The sequence below is a fragment of the Zingiber officinale genome, unplaced genomic scaffold (genome assembly GCF_018446385.1).
Source record: "Zingiber officinale cultivar Zhangliang unplaced genomic scaffold, Zo_v1.1 ctg79, whole genome shotgun sequence".
NCBI classification, from domain to species: Eukaryota; Viridiplantae; Streptophyta; class Magnoliopsida; order Zingiberales; family Zingiberaceae; genus Zingiber; species Zingiber officinale.
The window spans coordinates 210311-230263 of record NW_024589974.1 but is presented as its reverse complement, the minus strand read 5'-3'; the positions used below and the strand labels follow the sequence as shown (position 1 = coordinate 230263).

Below are 19953 nucleotides of genomic sequence, written 5' to 3'. Positions count from 1 at the left end.
CAACAAAAGCACTCAGCAAGTACGAACCTCAGAGTGGGAGTCGTCGAAGACTCTGGACCAAGTAAAAGAAACTTGTGTTAGTCATGTTCTTTTTGTGTAATTTGTTGGGTCGCAATGATTGCAAACAAAGTCCCACATAGAAAACACATGGAAATTATCATGGACTTATAAGGGAAAGATATCTCCATTGGTATGAGGCCATTTGGGTAGAGTCTAAAAATAAAACTATGAGGGCTTAGACCCAAAGTGGACAATATCATACCATCTGGATCTTATTGGTCCCAATAATTGGTATCAGAGTCTGGATTGCCAGAAGGACTAACTGCCAATTGTGCACAAGAGTCATGGTCCAATCAAACTATGTGGGCGGAATATTGACCTCTAACGAAGGAAGTGGGGTTCCACATTGAAAACACATGAAAATGATTATGAACTTATAAGGGAAAGATATCTCCATTGGTATGAGGTCTTTTGGGTAGAGCCCAAAAATAAAATCATGAGGGCTTAGGCCCAAAGTGGACAATATCATTTAATTATAGAGATATCTGAATTATTTTGGTCCTAACATAATTCCTTTCCGTTGCTTTCTCTCATGTTTTTAAGAAAAAGTGAAAAATCGACTCGTGCTATTCCCCCCCCCCCCCCCCCCCTCGGTAGCACTTTACAATCCTTTAATTTTTCGATTTGATATTATTTTTTATGCATTGATTATGTGTTAATCCATTATTATATAGTTGAATGTTACGAATTTATAACCATGTATAAGATGTGTTTGTTTTCATGATCACATGTGAATTTAATGTCGGTATTGAGTAGAAATGAGTTCTACATTTGAACAAGTCAAAAAGGATATGATTAAGTGAATTGATAAAATGAGTAACATTTTATAAATGTTATGTTAACATCTAATGATTGTCATTTGTCGTGAGAAGACTAAAATTCTATTAACAAAGAACCATTTGAAGAATAGAATGAAAACATTGAAGACTAACTTTAATTTGTGTTATGATTTGTTTAAGAATGCAAGTGAAGTTCAATGGCATGCTAAGAGTAGGAGATTTGAGGTTGAGAAAGAAGTTTGGAAGCAACTTATTGATGTAAGTATTAATGTTAGATATTTTATTTTATATTTTGTCAATTTATATAACTATTATGTTTATGATTAATTTTATTTTTATCTAGGATAATCCATCAATTAAGAAGTGGAGATATACCCTGTACCTCATTACGAGAAGTTGTTTGTGTTATTCACTTATGATAGAACAAATGGTCAAGGAGTTTCCACTGCTGTTGAAAAAATTGTTAAAATTATTCAAGAGTGAGAACAAAAGGATGATGTGCATGTGAGTTCTGAAGTGGACCTTGATAGTGTCGAGGGATTAAAGAAGAGAAAAATTGTATCTATTGATGCATATGGCAGTAAGAAAAGTTTAGCTCTCGACTTAAGTATTAAGGAGGTTGTTGCTGGAATTAACTGTTCAAGTTCAATAAGTCATTTTCTAAACAAAAGTTAAATGAGAAACTCTATAAAGATTTAGTTGCTATTGGTGTTCCAAATGAAAATATACTTGATGTCTACATATTCCTAGGAGAGAACAAGGACAAGATGATGCTTGTTAAGGAATGTCTAGTAGAAAAGACACTTGCTCTTCTAAAGAAGATGTTTTCTTTCTAATGTTGAATTGTGATATTATGAATAATATTGAACGTATAGGGTTATGGATTTGGTAGTCATAATTAGTCGTTTATTTTTTTAGTTGGTAATAATTTTATAATAATAATGGATTGTTTATAAGTAATGTTTATTGTTGATAATTTTTTATTTATTTTAATATATGATGATAGTATAAATATTTTATTTTTAGTATATGATAGTGTTCTCAAGACATCTAGTTTTACCTGACCAATATTTTATTCTAATTCTATGTAATATTTTTCCTACACTTTATTCCACTTGTATATAGTATTGTTCTATTTCTTTTATGGAAACTTTTGTATCATGTAAATGTTAAAAATGCATTATGTGTGTCCTTATTGATAATGTAAGTTCAATTAACCTAACTAAGAATCCCGTGCATCACTTCATTAGAGATCACATCCCCAAAGGAGGCATTGAACTCAACTATGTTGAGTCTAAGTCAAATCTGGTTGATATCTTCACTAAACCACTGCCAAAATTTGAATTTAGTAACTTAAGAAGAAGACTAAGAATGTGCACGATAAACTAGGACTCTTATTATCAAATAAATTTTTAAGTGCTTTGCAAATTATAGGCTACTCTTATCTTTTTTATTCATTTAAACATTTTCATTTCTCTAGTGTTTTAAAATTTATTTTAGCCTTAGTTTAGGATGAACCTCTAGAAAGAATGATCTTATAAATCTAGGTAACGAGCATCTCACAAGCACACTAGGTCTACTTTGATTGTGTATTCAAAAACTTAGAATGACGTGAGATGCGTAGGCCTCTTACCTGACTTCATATACTTATACCAGTACATCAACATAAGTCTGGGTAAAAAATATAACAGTTCATTGATCAAGTTAAGAAGTTCTTTTTCAATAAATTTCTAACTAGACATTATTACTTAACTTAACTAATCAAGTGAACACTGCTATCTTCTGATAACTAATTAGTAACTGAAGGTTAGATATTTAAGGATAATTTTTAAATGAATATTATTTTCAAAGTAATATCAAGTTCAGGGGAGGATATTTGAAAATTGTTTTCAAAGTGTCTCATTTCAAAAATTTCCTTTTGTTTGCTACTTCATGCAAACTGGTAGTTTTTTTTAAAACTTAAATAAATTTTTTTAATTAATAAAAACTTTAAAATTACCTGGCTTGTCTTTTTGAAAAATGAAATGAAAAGTATTTTGAAAATTACTTTGTAACCTTCTTTGGTAATTTCTTTGAAAATGTTGTGAAAAAAATATTTTGAAAAATACTTTAAAAATTACTTTTATTTGTTTGAAAATATTTTGAAAAGTAATAGATACTTTGAAATTACTTTGAAAAAGCCTTGCAAAATATTTTCACATTGTTCTGAAAAATATTTTGAAAATATTTCCAAAACTTACTTAATTTCTTTGAAAAACTCTTTTCAAAATTTACTTTAAAAAATATACTCTCAAAAGTTGCAATGAAAATCAAACTTTAAAAATTACTTTGCAATACTACCTTGACAATTATTTTTAAAATTATCTTTTATAAGTGTGTTGAAATGATTTGCAAACTTCTTTTGAAAAAAATTATTACTTGATATGTTTACTTGTGTATTTCCATATTCTGATATACTTATTCGCATATTTTTTTATGAATGCCAAAGGAGTAGGATTAGGGGTTTAAGTAAGAAAAATCAATGAAAATCTAAAAAACTTAATCCTAAAATGATCAAGAGAATAAAATTTATCTGATTCATTTTAGATATCTCTTAAAGTCATTTTTTTACTATATATATTTGTATATTTTTTCTAACTTTAATTCAGGTTGTCATTGCATCAAAAAGGGAGAGATTGTTGGTGCAGTTGACACTAATAATCAAACCTAAGTTTTGATGAATGGTAAATGGATTAACGTTATATGTTATGTTTATCTAATATGTCTACTAAATGAGCAAGATATAAACTTGATAGGTCTAGAAGACTGAAACACCTAGACCTGACCACGGTTCGGAACCGACGGTTCGGAACCGACGGTTCGAAACTGCCGGATTGACGGTTCCAGGTAGGTCGACCCTTAACCTTAACCGCCCAAGATGGTTACGGTTCACGGTTCATAACCGCCGGTTCATGGTTCGGTTCACGGTTCGTCACGGTTCGCCACGATTCAAGATTAATATGTTAAAAAAAATAAAAAATAAACATTAAACATTAAAAATTAGAAATTAAAATTTATTGAAAAAAGGGCTTGCACTTATTTAAGTTGCCTGCATATCCCTTTAGGGGAATCAAAACCCACGGAGTTCTTTTACATTTTTATCCTTTTACATTTTCATTCACTTCCATTTCCTGTTCCTGTCGTATTTGTTCCTTCAGTATCAAAATCTTCAACTTCGTCATCTGAAAGTTGCATTCCTTGGATTCTTTTCTCCGCTCTCGTCCAATCGTCCAGTAATGCTTGGGCTTCCACTGAGTCGAGAGACAAAGTTGATCGTCGTTCATCTAATATGTTGCCGCCGGCACTGAACGTCTGCTCCACAGCAACAGTTGACACTGGACAAACTAAAATTTCTTTTGCGATCACAGAGAGAACGGGAAAACTTTGAGCCTTCTGTGACCACTATCGAAGTTTTCGCTATCTGCTTCATTAAAATCAAAAGAAGTCGTAAAATAATTCTCAAGTTCCTATGTGGAACTTGAGGATCCTCGTGGACGTTTTGTCCGTTCTTTTAATAAAAGTTGTGCTTTCGTAAGTTTTAAATTACTACTAGTAGTTTGTTGTATTTAAGAAATATTAATTTGTGTTCCATATTTTACATAATATTGATTATAAATATCATATAAATAAATTCTAACATTATATATAATATTAACTGGATCAGGGGAAGAAGAATCTTTAATTGGAATTAAAGCGTCATAATATAATGTTAACATTTCTTGTAAAACTTCTAATTTAAATCTAGGATCTAAAGCAAATGCAATTAAATAAATTTCAGGAATTAAATAAAAATATTTTTCCCATTTAGTTTTCATAGCTAAGATGCAAGGAGATAAAGATTCATTATTAATATGTTCATTTAAAACTAATACTATATTAGAAAAATTTTCTAAAACTAATTGAGCAGTGTGATAATAAACACCGGAAAGTTGTTCAGTTGCATCATTAAATACTTTTAAAATTTCACAAATACTACTACAAATATTCTATTGTTGTGAAAATAAATATATATTAGTATTAGTGTTTTGTGCAAAAAATGAACATAATAATTCTTTATATTGAAATGAATCTTGTAATAATTGGTATGTTGAATTCCAACATGTTGGTACATCACGTGGAAATTTTTTAGGTCTCATTCCGTTAATTTTACAAAACCTACCCCATTGTTTCATTATAGATGGATGAGACCATAAATAAGAAATTACAATTCTAATTGGTTTAATATAACTTTCTAAAATTTTTAAACCATCTTGAACACATAAATTTAAAACATGGCATACACAATGAATATGAAAAAATAAACCTCCAATAATAGGTTGACAAATAAAAGTTTAGATCATCTATACAAGCAGTATTGGAACTAGCATTATCTAATGATATTGAAAACATTTTATGAGTTAAACCATATTCTTCTAAAATTAAACATAATAATTGTGCGATATTATGAGCATTATGTGATTCATCAAAAACTCTATAAGCTAATAATCTCTTTTGGAGGTTCCAAGAGTTATCGATCCAATGGCAAGTCACACCCATATACGAATGTGTTTGCCAATGATCACTTCAAATATCGGAACATAAAGAAACTTTATTATCTAATTTACTAAATTCATCAATTAAATTCTTTTTTCCTTGTTTTTACTAATTTTTTAATTGTACGAGTAAGTGCAGTTCTAGGAACACGTTTAGCACATGGATTAAGAGATTCTTTACAAATATCTTCAAATGTGTATTTAGATCCAAAACTAAAAGAAAGATGTTCTACGAAAACAAATTTAGCTAATGATTCTCTTAATTTATTATCCAAATATAAAAATAAATCAGAATCGGTACTACCGCTAGTTGAAGAAAATCTTGATAATTGTGTTTGAGAACGGTTGAGTCCATATTCCGTCGGGTGCTTCATTTCTACATGTTGTTTCAACGACCCATAGACGCCGCCGGCTTGGAATTTGTAGGAAGCATTGCAGTGCTTACATTTTGCACACATTTCTCCTGACGGAAGAGTGACCTTCTCAAAATGTTTAGTGAAAATAGAAGACTTTAGAGGAGGAAGTTCCCGAACCTTAGAAGTAATTGCATCGGTACTTCCTTGTGTTTCGGGTGTCGAATTCGGAAGATGCTCGATCTCATCATCGGTGGATTGAATGTTGGGGCCCTCATCCCGCGGATTCATTATTTGCTTTCCCTTCCGAGCTCGAGATGATGCACCTCCACGGCCTCCTTCCATTGTAATTGAAAATTGGAAACGAAAGCGTGTAGAGATTAGAGAATACGAAAATGAGATTAAGAGTAGAGAAGATGTGTGTGAAAAATGATGAAATGAGCTCTCTATTTATAGAGTTTTGATAGTAACAGACACTAAATCATAGTCATTGATAAAAAAAACAGTCAAATGATCCTAACCGTTGAAAAAAAATACCCAAATAACCCTCCCAACGGCTATAAACCGCCGGTTAACCGGCGGCTCCAACGGCTATGAACCGCCGGTTAACCGATGGTTCAAGCCGTTTAAAGAAAAAAAAATTTACGGCTGAACCGCCGGTTCAACTCGCCGGTTTTACAGCCAATGAACTGGAACCGGCCTGACAACTTGCCGGGCCGGTTCCGGTTCAACCCGACGAACCGGGTCAACGGGGTTGCCCGTTGACCCGGTTACGGGCCCGGGCCGGGTCCGGGCCAGACCCGTCGGGTCTAGAAACACCAGGCTGAAGTCCAGTTAGGTTGATAGCTAGCACGAAGTCTAGATTGGTTGAGATCTGGCAAAAGGAAGTTTAGTTGAATTGACAACTGCTGAAGTCTAGATTGTTGAGATTTGATAGGATATCATGGTGGGTGAAGGGACCTAATATCAAGAAAGACTGTGATTGGTAAGCAAAGGTAAGCAACTGGAAGAGAGATTCAGTAAGAATGTGTTCCTGGTTAAGAAAGTAGGCGTCGGTTCGACCTAGAGTTTGAGCGAAACTCAAAATTAGGATCAGACAGTTCAGAAAATATCAAAATTTACCTTACTGTATATATTATTTTTACTTGGACTAACTTGTGATGTAGGATAAAGATTGATGGAAAACAAACATCCAGGTGCCTGGAGCTTGTCCAGGCGCCAGGAGATGCTCCAGGCGCCCGTGTTAGGCGCTTCGAAGCAACACCCGGGAGGCACCACATGCACCTGGAGGGTCTGAGTGCTTGGATCATGTCTAAGCTTGCCGGGCCAGCAAAGTTAATACAGAAGTTAAGTTGGAGCATGATGACTGGCCGACCGACGTCAACAGTTCAAGCGATTGGAGGGGGTCCGGGCTCCCGGACATGGATAAACTTCGAGGATGAAGTTTCAACGAGAGTTTGCCACATCAGCATAGACCAGGCACCCGGAAGGGGATCCAGGTGCCCAGATGGGGTTATAAAAGGAGGGTTAGATCAGCAGCTCCAACGCAACTAGTACTCCGACTTTTGTTCTTGTGTGTTGCTCTAAAAAGTCTCCTACGACACTGTAACACTCCTTCGACAACCAACGATCAAGTTCTGCTGATTTTCTTTGTTGTCGGTAACTTTTATTTATAGTTCTTATACATCACTTGTACTTCAATTCTGTAATATTCGAATTATTAGTGGATTGTCCAATGAAAGTACTCGATGAGTGCAGACCTTGGAGTAAGAGTTATCGAAGACTCCGAACCAAGTAAAAAATTACTTGTGTTAGCGTGTGCCTTTATATTTTTCAGCTCGCTTCTTTTCCCTTAGTTTTATTTCCGCTGGGAACTTAGTATTTCAAAAACAAAAGAACGATTTTAAAATCATGTGATTCACCCCTCCCCCTCTCATTTGCTTACGATCCAACAAGAAAGAGCTGTTTTTTTTTGTACGACCACCTAGCCCCTTCGCTTTCTCTATTGAGTGGGTTGTTGCTTTGCCCCACTACCTCGCTGATAGGAAAGACTTTAAGAACGTTCTCTGAGTCATACACGGCCAAATGCACAACCTCACCCACTTTGCCAAGGAGAAAGCAATCCATGGTGGGTATTAGCTCCACTCCGCTAGACTCAACCACCACCTTAGGTATGGCTCCCCCTCTCTTTGAATTATAGTCTTCTAAATACTGACTTCACTTCCTTATCTTCAGAATCTATAACTATGCATGCTACTATATCTACGCAATTTTCGAAGAGGAAGAAACAGGAAGTCATTGCTGTTGGCGCTAAACCAGGGACAAATACCCCAACTAGTTCCTCCCTAATGATGTATGACTAGGCCTCCAGCAAGGAAGGATCTGGCCTCCCCAAAGACACCACAGGCCCCGCCTTGCTGCAATCGCCTTCGGCTCCCTCTCTTTTGAGAGTAGTGAGCCGACTCCTACAACTACTGAAGCCCCTTCTTCAAAACGCTATAAACAAGTAGCCTCCAATCCTCCATGTCTAGCCAGCTTGCGACCAACAACACTTGTCCTCCAAAACCAATCTCACCAAAGTCGCGAGCTATCGATACTAGCCTGCCTTTGCCTCCTCAGACTCCCCTTCTAGTCTCCCCAACTATGGGTAGTCCACTTGTTGTTTGCGGGGACACTCTGATGCCTATGGTCCCCTTAAATGTGACTCTCCTAGACAGTCGATCCAGCATAGACTCTGAACCTCACCTACACAACCAAGCCAAGAAGATGATTTTTAATCTCCCTCCAATGCGACCAACTACTTTCGAAAGGGGAAAATAAGTCCCTGCCAACCAGACATCATGGACGGACCTATCAGACTACGTCGCTGAGGAAACAACAAAGGTACTACTTATTTCTTCCTCCGCATTCGTCTATTACTGATTTCCTTCCTCTACAGTATACGGCTAGGATCACCAAAGTTGTTAAAAGGGCCCTCAAATAATCCAACCTGCAACCTACTTCTACATCTTAGATTCCGCAACGCAAGGCCCATATTAGTGTCCCGAGGAGCAGGTGTCTGCGGCCCTGAATTTAACTAATGAACTATAACGCTCAACATCTTACCTTCTGCATCCATTAGGTAATACGCGTCCACATCAGCTCGACTTATTACTTGGAATGATCCTTCCCACTTGGGCCCCGCTTCCCCGGATGTGTTGGGAACAGATCTTCCAAAGTACACGGGGCGTTTGGTTTAGGGTAATAGGAGTGGGGAATGGGAATGAGAATCATTGATTCCCATTGTTAATGTTTGGATTATAGGAATAGGAATACAAATAAGGGAATGAATCCTTGAAATTGGGTAATGACTCATTCCCATGTACCTCCCCTTCAATGAGCCATTACCCTATTTTCATCAATCAAAATATTCCCTTATTCCAAAAATACCCTTGACTTAAAACTAAAATTTTCTCCATTAATATCAAATATCAAAATATATTTATTTATTTTTTCTTTCATATCACTTATCTCTCCTTATTCTCTCTCATTATATTTTCTCTCTCATCATAGTTTCTCTCTCATTATTTTATCACACACTTTCTCTCTCCTTAATCTCTACTATCACACTCTCTTTCCTCTTTTTTTCTCATTACACTTTCTCTCTCATCATACTTTCTCTCTCCTCAATTTATTCCATCATCTTCCTTCTTTTGTTCCTCATCACACTTTCTCTCTCATCACACTTTCTCTCTCCTCAATCTATCCCATCACACTCTCTTTTTTTTTGTCATCACACTTTCTCTCTCATCATACTTTCTCTCTCCTCAATCTCTCTCATCACACTTTCTCTCTCCTCAATCTCCCTTATAACACTTACTCCTTTTTTCCTCAACACATTTTCTCTCTCATCATACTTTATCTCTCCTCAATCTCTCCCATCATATTCACTGCTCTTTTTTCTCTCACCATACTTTCTCTCTCCTCAATCTCTCTCATCACACTCTCTCTCCTCATTTTTCTCACTATATTTTCTCTCTCTTCATCCTCTCCTATCATACTTTCTCTCACATCATATTTTCTCTCATCATGCTCTCTCCAATTACACTCTCTTTTTTCATTTTCTCTCATCACACTTTCTCTCTCTTCATTCTTTCTTATCACACTTTCTCTCTCATAATACTTTCTCTCTCATCATTCTCTTTCATCATATTTTTCTCTCACATTCATCTTTCTCTCACATCTAATTTTTTCTCTTATTTTCATTTAAGGGTAAAAAAGGAAACTTTGATTTATTCCGATAGAAGATATACAACTAACCAAACATTGTTTTTAAGAGTGATATCCATGCTCATACTCATTCCCATTCCACAATACAATGATTTCCATTCCGATTCCTATTCCTAGGAAAGAACCAAACGCCCCCTAAGTCTCCGACCTGAAAAGATCTAGCACCATCTTATTATAAGCCTTGCAAACTGACTCTTATAACACTCAATGTTGTAAAAAGCTTGGGCTCTCTTCTCCTCCACCAAGTCAAGTTCGTATGTCAGAGCTACTTTTGCCTGCTAGTCGTCTTGGGAGTGGTTCAGAAGGACCACAACATACTTGGCAGCTCTTCGACTCACATTTTGCTCACGTGCTCCATCTTAGTCTTTAACCCCTACACTAAACTATATTAGTAACTTCTACCTATCTGATACTTTGTGAATATGTTACTGAAGTGAATGTCTACTAGATGTTGAACTCCTCACATCAAGCCCGCAACTTTTGCCCTTAAAATTTCCTTCCATTATTCGAAATGAGCTTCTACGGAACTCCAAAGTGACAAACTAAATTTTTCCATAAGAACTTCAATACTGCCTCCTTCGTGATTCTAGTTAGTGGCTCAATCTCTGATACCAGAAAGTGTAGGAGAAGTAAAAGGTACAACAAGATACACTTAATACTCACCACTTTAGAAAATCCATCAAGAATTTAGAAAAATAATAAGAAGATAAATCTTTTAACAAGTTTAAAAGCTCACAAAATATTTTAATCTCAAAACCAATATCTCTAAGAGCATCTCCAATGTAATTTTTTTAACAGATTTGTAAAGTTGAAAAAACTCAACAAAAAAGTTCTAATGAGTGGAGACATAAGCTTTGAGGTTTTTATTTTAAGAGCAGGTTTGATATTTCAAACCTATTTTTTTCTTTTGAAGATGGAATCATTAATCATTGAAAAATTAATATTGCATATTTGATTTTAAAACCATTAAATATTTTATTTAATAGTTAAATTATACACTTTTCTTTTGAAAATAAATATATTTGGTAAGTTAAAAAAATACAAATGACTATAATTAAATTAAAAATCATAAGTTAATTAAATATTAAATAAAAATTACAAATTAAATTAAATTAAAAATCATAAGTTTATTAATTTATTAATTAAAAATTATAAATAAATTAATTTAAAAATGAGAATTAAATAAAATATTAAGTAAAATTATATAGAGATATTAAATGAAAAAATAAAAATAAAGATGTATGATTTGTAATGTAGGACCTATAAAAAAAGTTGTATGTAGGTTTTTTGATTGTGGAGAGAATAGTAGATTTTTCTATTTTTGATGTGGTATTGATGTGGCATATTGGAAATTAAAAAAAACTTACTAAGAGGTTTATTTATTGGAGATGCCCTAACAATACAAATGATGACTCTTTATTGGGAAACTTGGAACAACACTCCAAAATGAGTTCAACTATTTTAAATGAGATTTAGATTTTCTAAGACATCATTAAATGAAATTTATATTTTCAAGGGTCTCGAGAATGAAAAGTGTATTTAACCATGAAACAAAACATGCAAAAATATTAAAGACTTATCATTTTAAAAGTGCCAAGAAATTCTTCAGAATAATCAAAAATTAGTTGATATTTTTCCATTCCTGAATAGCATGCTAATCTTTGAATTCTCAAGTAAATTTCCTAATTTTTTTTTAGCTTGAATACTATAGTCCAACTTAACCTCAAGACTAAAAAAAATTTTAAAAAAAAATATTGTTTACTAGAATCGCCTCGATTGATTCCAAGAGCCTCAGTAACAAAAAAAATATTAATATAACAATTGAAGCATCTAGATTGATTTCATGTACCTCAGTTGTGCACTGACGTGCAGGAAGAATCGAGCAAGATATCATTTTATATCCTACGTGTCGCACAGTGCGTGAGCACAAAATATCAACTACATTTTTTTTAACTTTAGATTAAAAAATATAAAAAAAATATTACACACCCTAAATATTATACCCTAAACTCTAAACCTTAAAAAAAACACACCCTAAATACTATACTCAAACCTTAAACTATAAACTTTTTTAAAAATAAAAATAATTTACACACAATTAATACTATATCCTAAACTCTAAACCCTAAAAACCCTAAATCTTAAACCTAAAGATAAAAAAAAAAAAAAATTACACATCCTAAATAATATACACCAAACTCTAAATCCTAATCTTTTTTAAAAAATAAAAAATAATTATGCATAATTAATACTATATCCTAAATATTAAATCCTAACCCCCAAAAAAAAAAGTGATTCTTTAGACATAAAAAAATTAAGAAAAAAAAAATCATCCTCACATCCATTTCAATTTCCACTTCCTTTTATTAAGGTTATGTTCTTGTTTAAGTCACGTATTCTCAAAAATATCTTTCAATCATGTACTCATATGTACCCGATCATACTCAAAACTAAGAATTTATTCATTAAAATTAAAATTAAAATTAATAATCTCTCCATACATTTGAGTTCTCTAATTGTGATTTTATATTTTACATCATAACTGAACATATTGAGAAAAAATAAATCTTTCCTAGTTGATAGAATAAGAAATTAATCATATTACGAATTAAAATTTTTATTAAGATTATAAAATTTTCAAAAACACACTGAGCGAAAGAAATGAAAAGATCATAAAATACATATCACCCAAAAATTATAAGAACTTTTAGGATTTCTTCACAATTACTATAAAAATTGAGTAAATACACGAATAATTTCGGTATTGAGCACTGAAAATGAATAATAAAAATATTGAGTTACGGAATTAACTAGTTAGCAGGTTGAGGTCTCATTCGTTAACGGAATTAACCAGACAAATCGCTCCACCAACTAAGAACGGTCATGCACCACCACCCATAGAATTGTGAAAGAGCAAATCGGTATATCAAAAGTGCAGATTTTTGGACATGGCAAAAGAAGAACTCAGATTCGCCTTTAATCAAAAGACTATTGGAGATCCGCAACAAGATACTAGATGCTTCAGGTGGCGTGGGAGAGGCGAATATGAGAATGATGGATTGGTTTGTTGGAAATGGAAAGGGAGTTACAAACGCATATAATTTCTTCATGCCAAGAGGACCGGAAGCTGCATGGAAATCTATGGTGTGGAAGCCGGAAATCATGCCGAAACATCGTTTTACACTATGGATGCTAGCTCATGGGAGGTTGAGGACCAAGGATCGAATGGAGTATGAACCAAATAAAGATTGTGTCATGTGTCGTCAACAAGAGGAATCCAATCACCATGTTTTCTTTGAGTGTCCGGTGGCTTGTGACCTTTGGTGCAAGGTGAAACGGTGGTTGGAAATCAAGCATAATTTCAAATCTTTTGAGGAGTTACATCAGATATTTTGTAGGCATTACAAGGGTGACAGTAGGAGGATGAAGGCCCGACATCTAGAAATCTCTAGCTCAATCTATTACATTTGGGAAGCTAGAAATAAATGTCGGCACCAAGGCATTGCAGCGGATATGGATTGGTTATTTCGGAAGATACAAATACATATCCATAGGTTTGTGGACTTGCAACCTCCTTAGAACTCATTTGTAGTATGAAGGTTGCTGTTGGAAGGTGTTGGAATTCACTGTGCTTAATGTTCGAATTTTTCTTGTTGTCCGAAGTTTGCCTAGTGTTCGGTTTCCTGCCATTTGCTGGAATGGGTTGCTGATGGCAAAGGTATGCATGTCTAATTTTATTTTCACCTATTGCATAGATTTTATGTTGGAAAATATTATATTGGTGCAAAGGTGGACTTGCACATATCTTTAACGTTGCATGCTTGGCTAATTTAAAAGTGGCGATTTTTGATTGGTTTGTTAGAATTTTATGCATGTCTTTTATTTGTTTTTTTATTTTATGTAAGACATGGAAGAGAATAGTGGTGAATAGATCCATCCTAATTGATCTATCTAGTTCGCAGCAAATGACTCGCGGTAAAGACATGAACAAATCCGTTGATGACTGGAGTTTTGCCAAAAAACTCAAGAGGGTGAATAGATCCACCATAATGATCTATCTAGTCCGCAGCAAACGGCTCGCGGTAAAGACATGACCAAATCCGTTGATGGCTGGGGTTTTGTCAAAAAATCCAAGAGGGTGAATAGATCCACCATAATGATCTATCTAGTCCGCAGCAAACGGCTCGCGGTAAGGACAACACCAAATCCGTTGATGGCTGGGACTTTGCCAAAAAGTCTGTGAGGGTGTATAGGTCCACCAAAAAGACTTATCTAGTCCGCAGCAAACGGCTCGCGGTAAAGACATGTTAAATCCGTTGATAACTGACCACTTGCTAAAAGTGGGGCGACGATCTATAGTGAGATGCTTTGCTCGTACTACTCGGTGATGATGGTTTTTCCGTGCTATCAAGATGGACATTATGCTCACTGCTCATATTTGATTCTTCACGTGTTTCTTGGATGCCACATTACCATCCATGGTGAATGGTGTTTCTTGGTGCTTGATGACACTTGTCATGGTGAATGCTACATTACTGTCCAAGGTGAACGTGTATCTTGGAGCTGGAGGACACTTGCCCATATTTGATTATTTCTCTTCACTCTTACGTTTCATCAATGTTAGCACAACTAATTGTGTTAGTGTGATATGTGTGAGTGTGATTGGAAGATAAGTTGACTATGCTTTATGCATGCATGATGTAGTGAGGATGGTTATGTAAATGACTTGAGTGATGAGTAAGGAGTTCCCTCATCTATGAGGATGAACTCCTGGATATGCTGTATGGTTTGATATTCGGTTTGAGAGTTTCTCACTCTCAAATCAGATTTTATACATATGTACCAATTTCCGTGAAAGAGCAAATCGGGTCGCCAGTTGCATACGGGAATAATATTCCTGGTCTGTCAAAAACTCCTAAGATCCCAGTCAACTTTCCAGCCCAACACTCACCGTGATTTACCTCTGAAATCCTGGGGGGCCAGGCTCAGGGGGCCGCTAGGGTGGCGGTTCCACCTTTTTTGCTCAAGTGAAAGAGCAAATTGGGTCCCCTCGGGGCGATGCGATGGTTAAGACATGGGGTGTTGCCACATGAGGTCTTGGGGTCGAAACTCGGCGTGACCGAGCATAACCTCCCCCATGTCTTGGCCATTTGCACTAATGGCTAGTAGCCACCCGTGATTTACCTCCTCCGTGTTGGCCTAGGGACGGGTTGGCGGGGGCGCTGGGGGCGAGCGAATCACCTTTTTTTTGCCACGTGAAAGAGCAAATCGGGACATGGAACCTATTGAAAAAGCTATGGGGCATTGTCTGATAGGGAGATTCATTGGGCGATTCCCGGGGTGGCTGGCGCTGCTGGAGCTGACCCGTCGCTGGAGGGCACCACACAAGATGTTTCATCACCACACCCTCTGGTTAGTTTTTAAATTTGAAACGAAAGAGGATACTGATCGTGTGTTGCAGGGTGGTCCGTATGTGATGCATGGCTGTCCTCTATACATGAAGCTCATGCCGCAGTGTTTCAGTTTTCAAATGGAGCCGCAAACGCAGATTCTGCTCTGGATGCAAATATTTGGCCTGCCACTGGACTGCTGGACGCACTCAGGCCTCAGCAAAGTTGCATCAATGGTTGGCAACCCACTCTATACAGATCGAGTTACCAAAGACAAGGACAGGATTAGCTTTGCCAGGGTATTGGTCGAGGTGGACATCACTAAACCGCCACCAGAAAATATCCCAGTCACCCTATCGGATAGCAGAGAACTAGATTTGCAGATCACCTTTGAAGCTGCCCTTAAACTGTGCTTGACATGCAATAAACTGGGGCACTATCAACTGGACTGTCCTACGCTGATGGAAGAGGCAAACTTGGAAGAAGGGGAATTTATATTACCAGGAAAGAAGGATGCAAGGCAAACTCAGACCACAGGAAATGGCTCACTACAGACTGGCACGCAATCTGAATTTGCAGTATCTACTGGCATGCTACAGTATCGAATGCTGAATGGAAATCAGGAATCTAGGGGGCAAAGAGCGGGAGACCAGAACACACAGTCTCATCACAGAACCGCTACGAAGAAAGTTGACAAACAAGGGGAAGATTATCAGACCAAGGAAACTATTCAGCAAGCTAAAGTTTCAGCAAAAGATAAGGGCAAGGAAGTTACTGATACAAACAAATTGATAGGTTCCACAGCTCAGCGCCAAGTTCAGACATCTGTGGCACGATGTAGAATAGGGGACAAGCAGCAACATGTTCAGCAGGAGAGCTTACCACTTAATCACACCACAGCTAATGTAAACTCTGTAGCTGTGAAGGAACAGTCAGTCCTGATGACTAATACACAAGGAGTTTCTACATCACAACATCAACTAAGACAACAAGTTAAGGTAGCAGGATCTAGCAAAACAAATGGAGTGCAGTGTACAGAAGATTATCAACAAGCTAAGACCAATTTTGAACAGCGAGCTGGTCATCGTTTGGGTTTCAAGATAAAAAAAACAAAAGAGCAAAATCAGTGCATCATAAGCACAGACGCAGGAACAAACAGATTCAACTTCAAAATCATGATCAGATGCAACCAGAATGGATAGCGGGGAAAGCAAATCTCACAGATACCACTGCAACTGAACGGAATTATGGAGATAAGGTTCACTATAGCGTATCAGGCAGTGCAGCACTGAATAGACAGTCAAATGGAGGGTTTGCACAGGACCAAGCTTGTTGGAGATTATCAGACAGGCAAGAGCACAACCAGCAGCAACAGAGCACCTTGACTCTACAGCACTTAGACAAAGCTATTCCTGGGGTCACACCTGCACAGGGGCCTGCACAAGTAGTTTATGATGATCCACAAAGTAAGTCTAAGGGCAGCATGGTGACAAATCTTACTCCAAGGGTAGTAACAGGGAGGGCCACAGCGAGACAACCTCAATCAGCAATACAGAGGAACCAATTGCGAGTGGGATTCAAAGTCAGTAGTCGTAAACATAAACCGGTGGGTAGCAGACTCAGTACTAGGAAGAAGCAGAACCCGTACAAAGCTTTTGACCTGCATCAAAACTTGGCACAGGATTTATTACAGCAATCAGTAATGGTTTCTACTAATACTCACCTTAGCAGCAAGAAGGAAGACTGCATCAGTGGCACTGGAAAGGGTATTTCAGACACTGCAGAAACCACTCACTGTCAGCCCATTGCTCCTACGGGAATTTCAGACACTGGAGAAGGTATTCAGATAGTTAATCACATGCATCTGCAATCTGGACAAAATGGAGAACAGAGAACACAACCTGAGCTGCAGCAACCAGATCCACACAGCAGAAAAGAGGATCAGCAAGCACCACAACCTATCCTTCACCATCCAAGCCAAACAAGGAAGCATATTGAGACGCAGGAATGCACAAACTGCAGGCTGCACTCCAGCAGCTCGCAACAATCAGACTCAGGAGATTGCTCTTCACCGATGCAAGGTTTTATTGATACCAGTTGTGCTGATAGCAGTCCCAGCAATCCAGATTCTGGCACAGCAGTGGAAGAAGGGCCGCAGCAGCAATGGACAGTGCAGACAAGGGCTCGATCAGCTAAACGGCAGATGGCTGCAAACCAAATGCATATTAGAGTAATGAATGGACAGGAGATTGATCTGGTTTCAGCATTGCCCGCATCCGATTTTCACCAAAACCTGCATGCGCACAAATCAGTAAACACAAAGCAGAATTCTGCAATTACAGAGTCTGGGAACAGTTCATAGAAGGGATACCAGGCGGAGTTACAGCAGATATCCACAGCAAGTTGGACAGTTGGATCATCAGAATAACAGCACACAAACAATGCAGAGAAAGAATAGATTTCTGCCAAGTAAAAAGCAGGAAACAGAAGGCAACAGGGCTGGTGTTAGATTGTGCAGCAATGCGATTGGGATGGATGATAGAGTTCAAACTCGAAACCAAGCGGCAAGACGGTCAAGACCGTCTACCTCCACATGAAGATCGCCTCCTGGAATGTGAGGGGCTTTAACCAAGCTCCCAAACAGCAAGAAGTGCAGAGCTTCTTTCTGAGACACAAGCTAGCAGTGATGGGTGTGCTAGAAACAAAACTAACAGAACAGGCTTTTCAAAGAATAAAAACCAGAAGGTTTCAAAATCTGGAAATGCAGCACTACATTAAGGAGGGCTCCTCTAGAAGTAGAGTATTGGTTATTTGGGACCCTCACCAAGTCACTTTTGGAATAACAAAGTTTGATGAGCAATATTTACATGGACATGTAACCAGTGCAGTGACACAAAAGACATTCCAGATAACCATTGTGTATGGGCTGCTAAGTATCAGCAAGCGAAGGAGGTTATGGGAGGGATTGGATGTGATTGGGGAAAGCATGAACACGCCTTGGATACTCCTTGGAGATTTTAATTCCCCAATCTCAGTGGAAGACAAAGAAGGTGGTATGCCGGTAACTGCTTATCAAATCTCAGATTTTCAAGACTGTGTTCTACATAATGGCTTGGAGGACTTACCTCAAGTAGGTTGCAAATACACTTGGTCCAATATGGAAGTCTCTTGCAAATTAGATAGAAGCATGGTCAATAAGATGTGGATGGAGCAAGATATGAGGGGATTGGCTAACTACTTACCACCAGGTTACATCTCGGATCACACTCCATGTGTGGTCAACATTATGGTAGCTATAGAGCAACCAAAGAAACCCTTCAAATTCTTCAATATGTGGACCACCCATGAAGATTATAACAAGGTGATGGAGGAGCAATGGGTAAGCATTGGGCTGGGCACATTGCAGGGCAAGGCACAGTTCAGGTTCAAGGTGAAATTGCAACGTTTGAAAGCCACTTTTCGGCAGTTTAACAGGCTACATTTTCAGCACATAAAAGAGCGATCGCTACGGGCGCAAGAGGAGCTTCAAAGGATGCAGGAAAATGACTACGCTACTGGGATTTTTGAAGATGGATACCAGCAAGTCCGAAAAAGAGCAGACAAACTCAGCAGGACAGATTTTCTCTACTGTAAACAAAAGGCTAAGTGCAAGTACTTTAAGGAAGTGGACCGAAACACTACATATTTCCATGCCTTAGTCAAGAGAACAAACCGATGAAGAGAAATTATGGTGATTGAGAAAGGAAATGGGGATATCACAACAAGCTACGAAGAGATTGCAAACGAATTTGTGGAAACTTTTCAAGGGTTGCTTGGCACAAGTCTGCAAAGAACACCACTCATCACCGAATGCATAAGTTATGGAAGAACACTAAATCTGGAACAGTAGGACAGTTTGATAAGGATGCCAACGGAGGAGGAGATCAAGAAGACCCTCTTTAGCATAGGTGATCAAAAAGCGCCGGGTCCGGATGGGTATGGATCAAAGTTCTTCAAGCACTCATGGGATCTCCTCAAAGGGGAATTGGTGGCTGCAATAATGGAGTTCTTTCGACATGGGAAGCTTCTCAAGCAGTGGAATCACTCCCTCATCTCACTAGTCCCAAAGGTGCCACAACCAAGTAGAGTAGCGGTTTACCGACCCATCTCATGTTGTACGGTGTTTTACAAGATAATTTCAAAGATCTTATCCTCTAGACTTGCTGATGTTGTTGAGCACATATTTCATCCGGCATAAGCGGCTTTTGTCAAGGGAAGGAATATCACTGATAATATACATCTGGCACAAGAATTGATGAGGAATTACACAAGGAAGAGGATTTCCCCACGCAGTATCATGAAGGTAGACCTCCAGAAAGCTTTTGACATAGTAAATTGGGATTTTCTTCTGGAGGCATTAGCAGGGTTGCAATTCCCATCCAACTACATTGCCTAGATATGTGAGTGCATCACTACCACTAGTTTCTCAGTGTCTATCAATGGAGGCATGCACGGGTACTTTCGAGGCGCTAGATGTTGGTTGCTACTCGGA

General features: G+C 37.4%; 1 protein-coding gene across 1 annotated transcript; it reads left to right on the top strand.

Annotated features, from left to right (window-relative positions):
* Positions 1-18015: 18015 nt before the first annotated feature.
* On the top strand, positions 18016-19140 carry LOC122037762. The gene has a single exon (XM_042597206.1). The coding sequence runs from the start codon at positions 18016-18018 to the stop codon at positions 19138-19140; it is 1125 nt and encodes a 374-aa protein (XP_042453140.1).
* Positions 19141-19953: the final 813 nt, after the last annotated feature.

Bases quoted from the DNA above. Each gene is read 5' to 3' on its own strand.
- LOC122037762 (XM_042597206.1), top strand. From the start codon at position 18,016: ATGAAGATCGCCTCCTGGAATGTGAGGGGCTTTAACCAAGCTCCCAAA.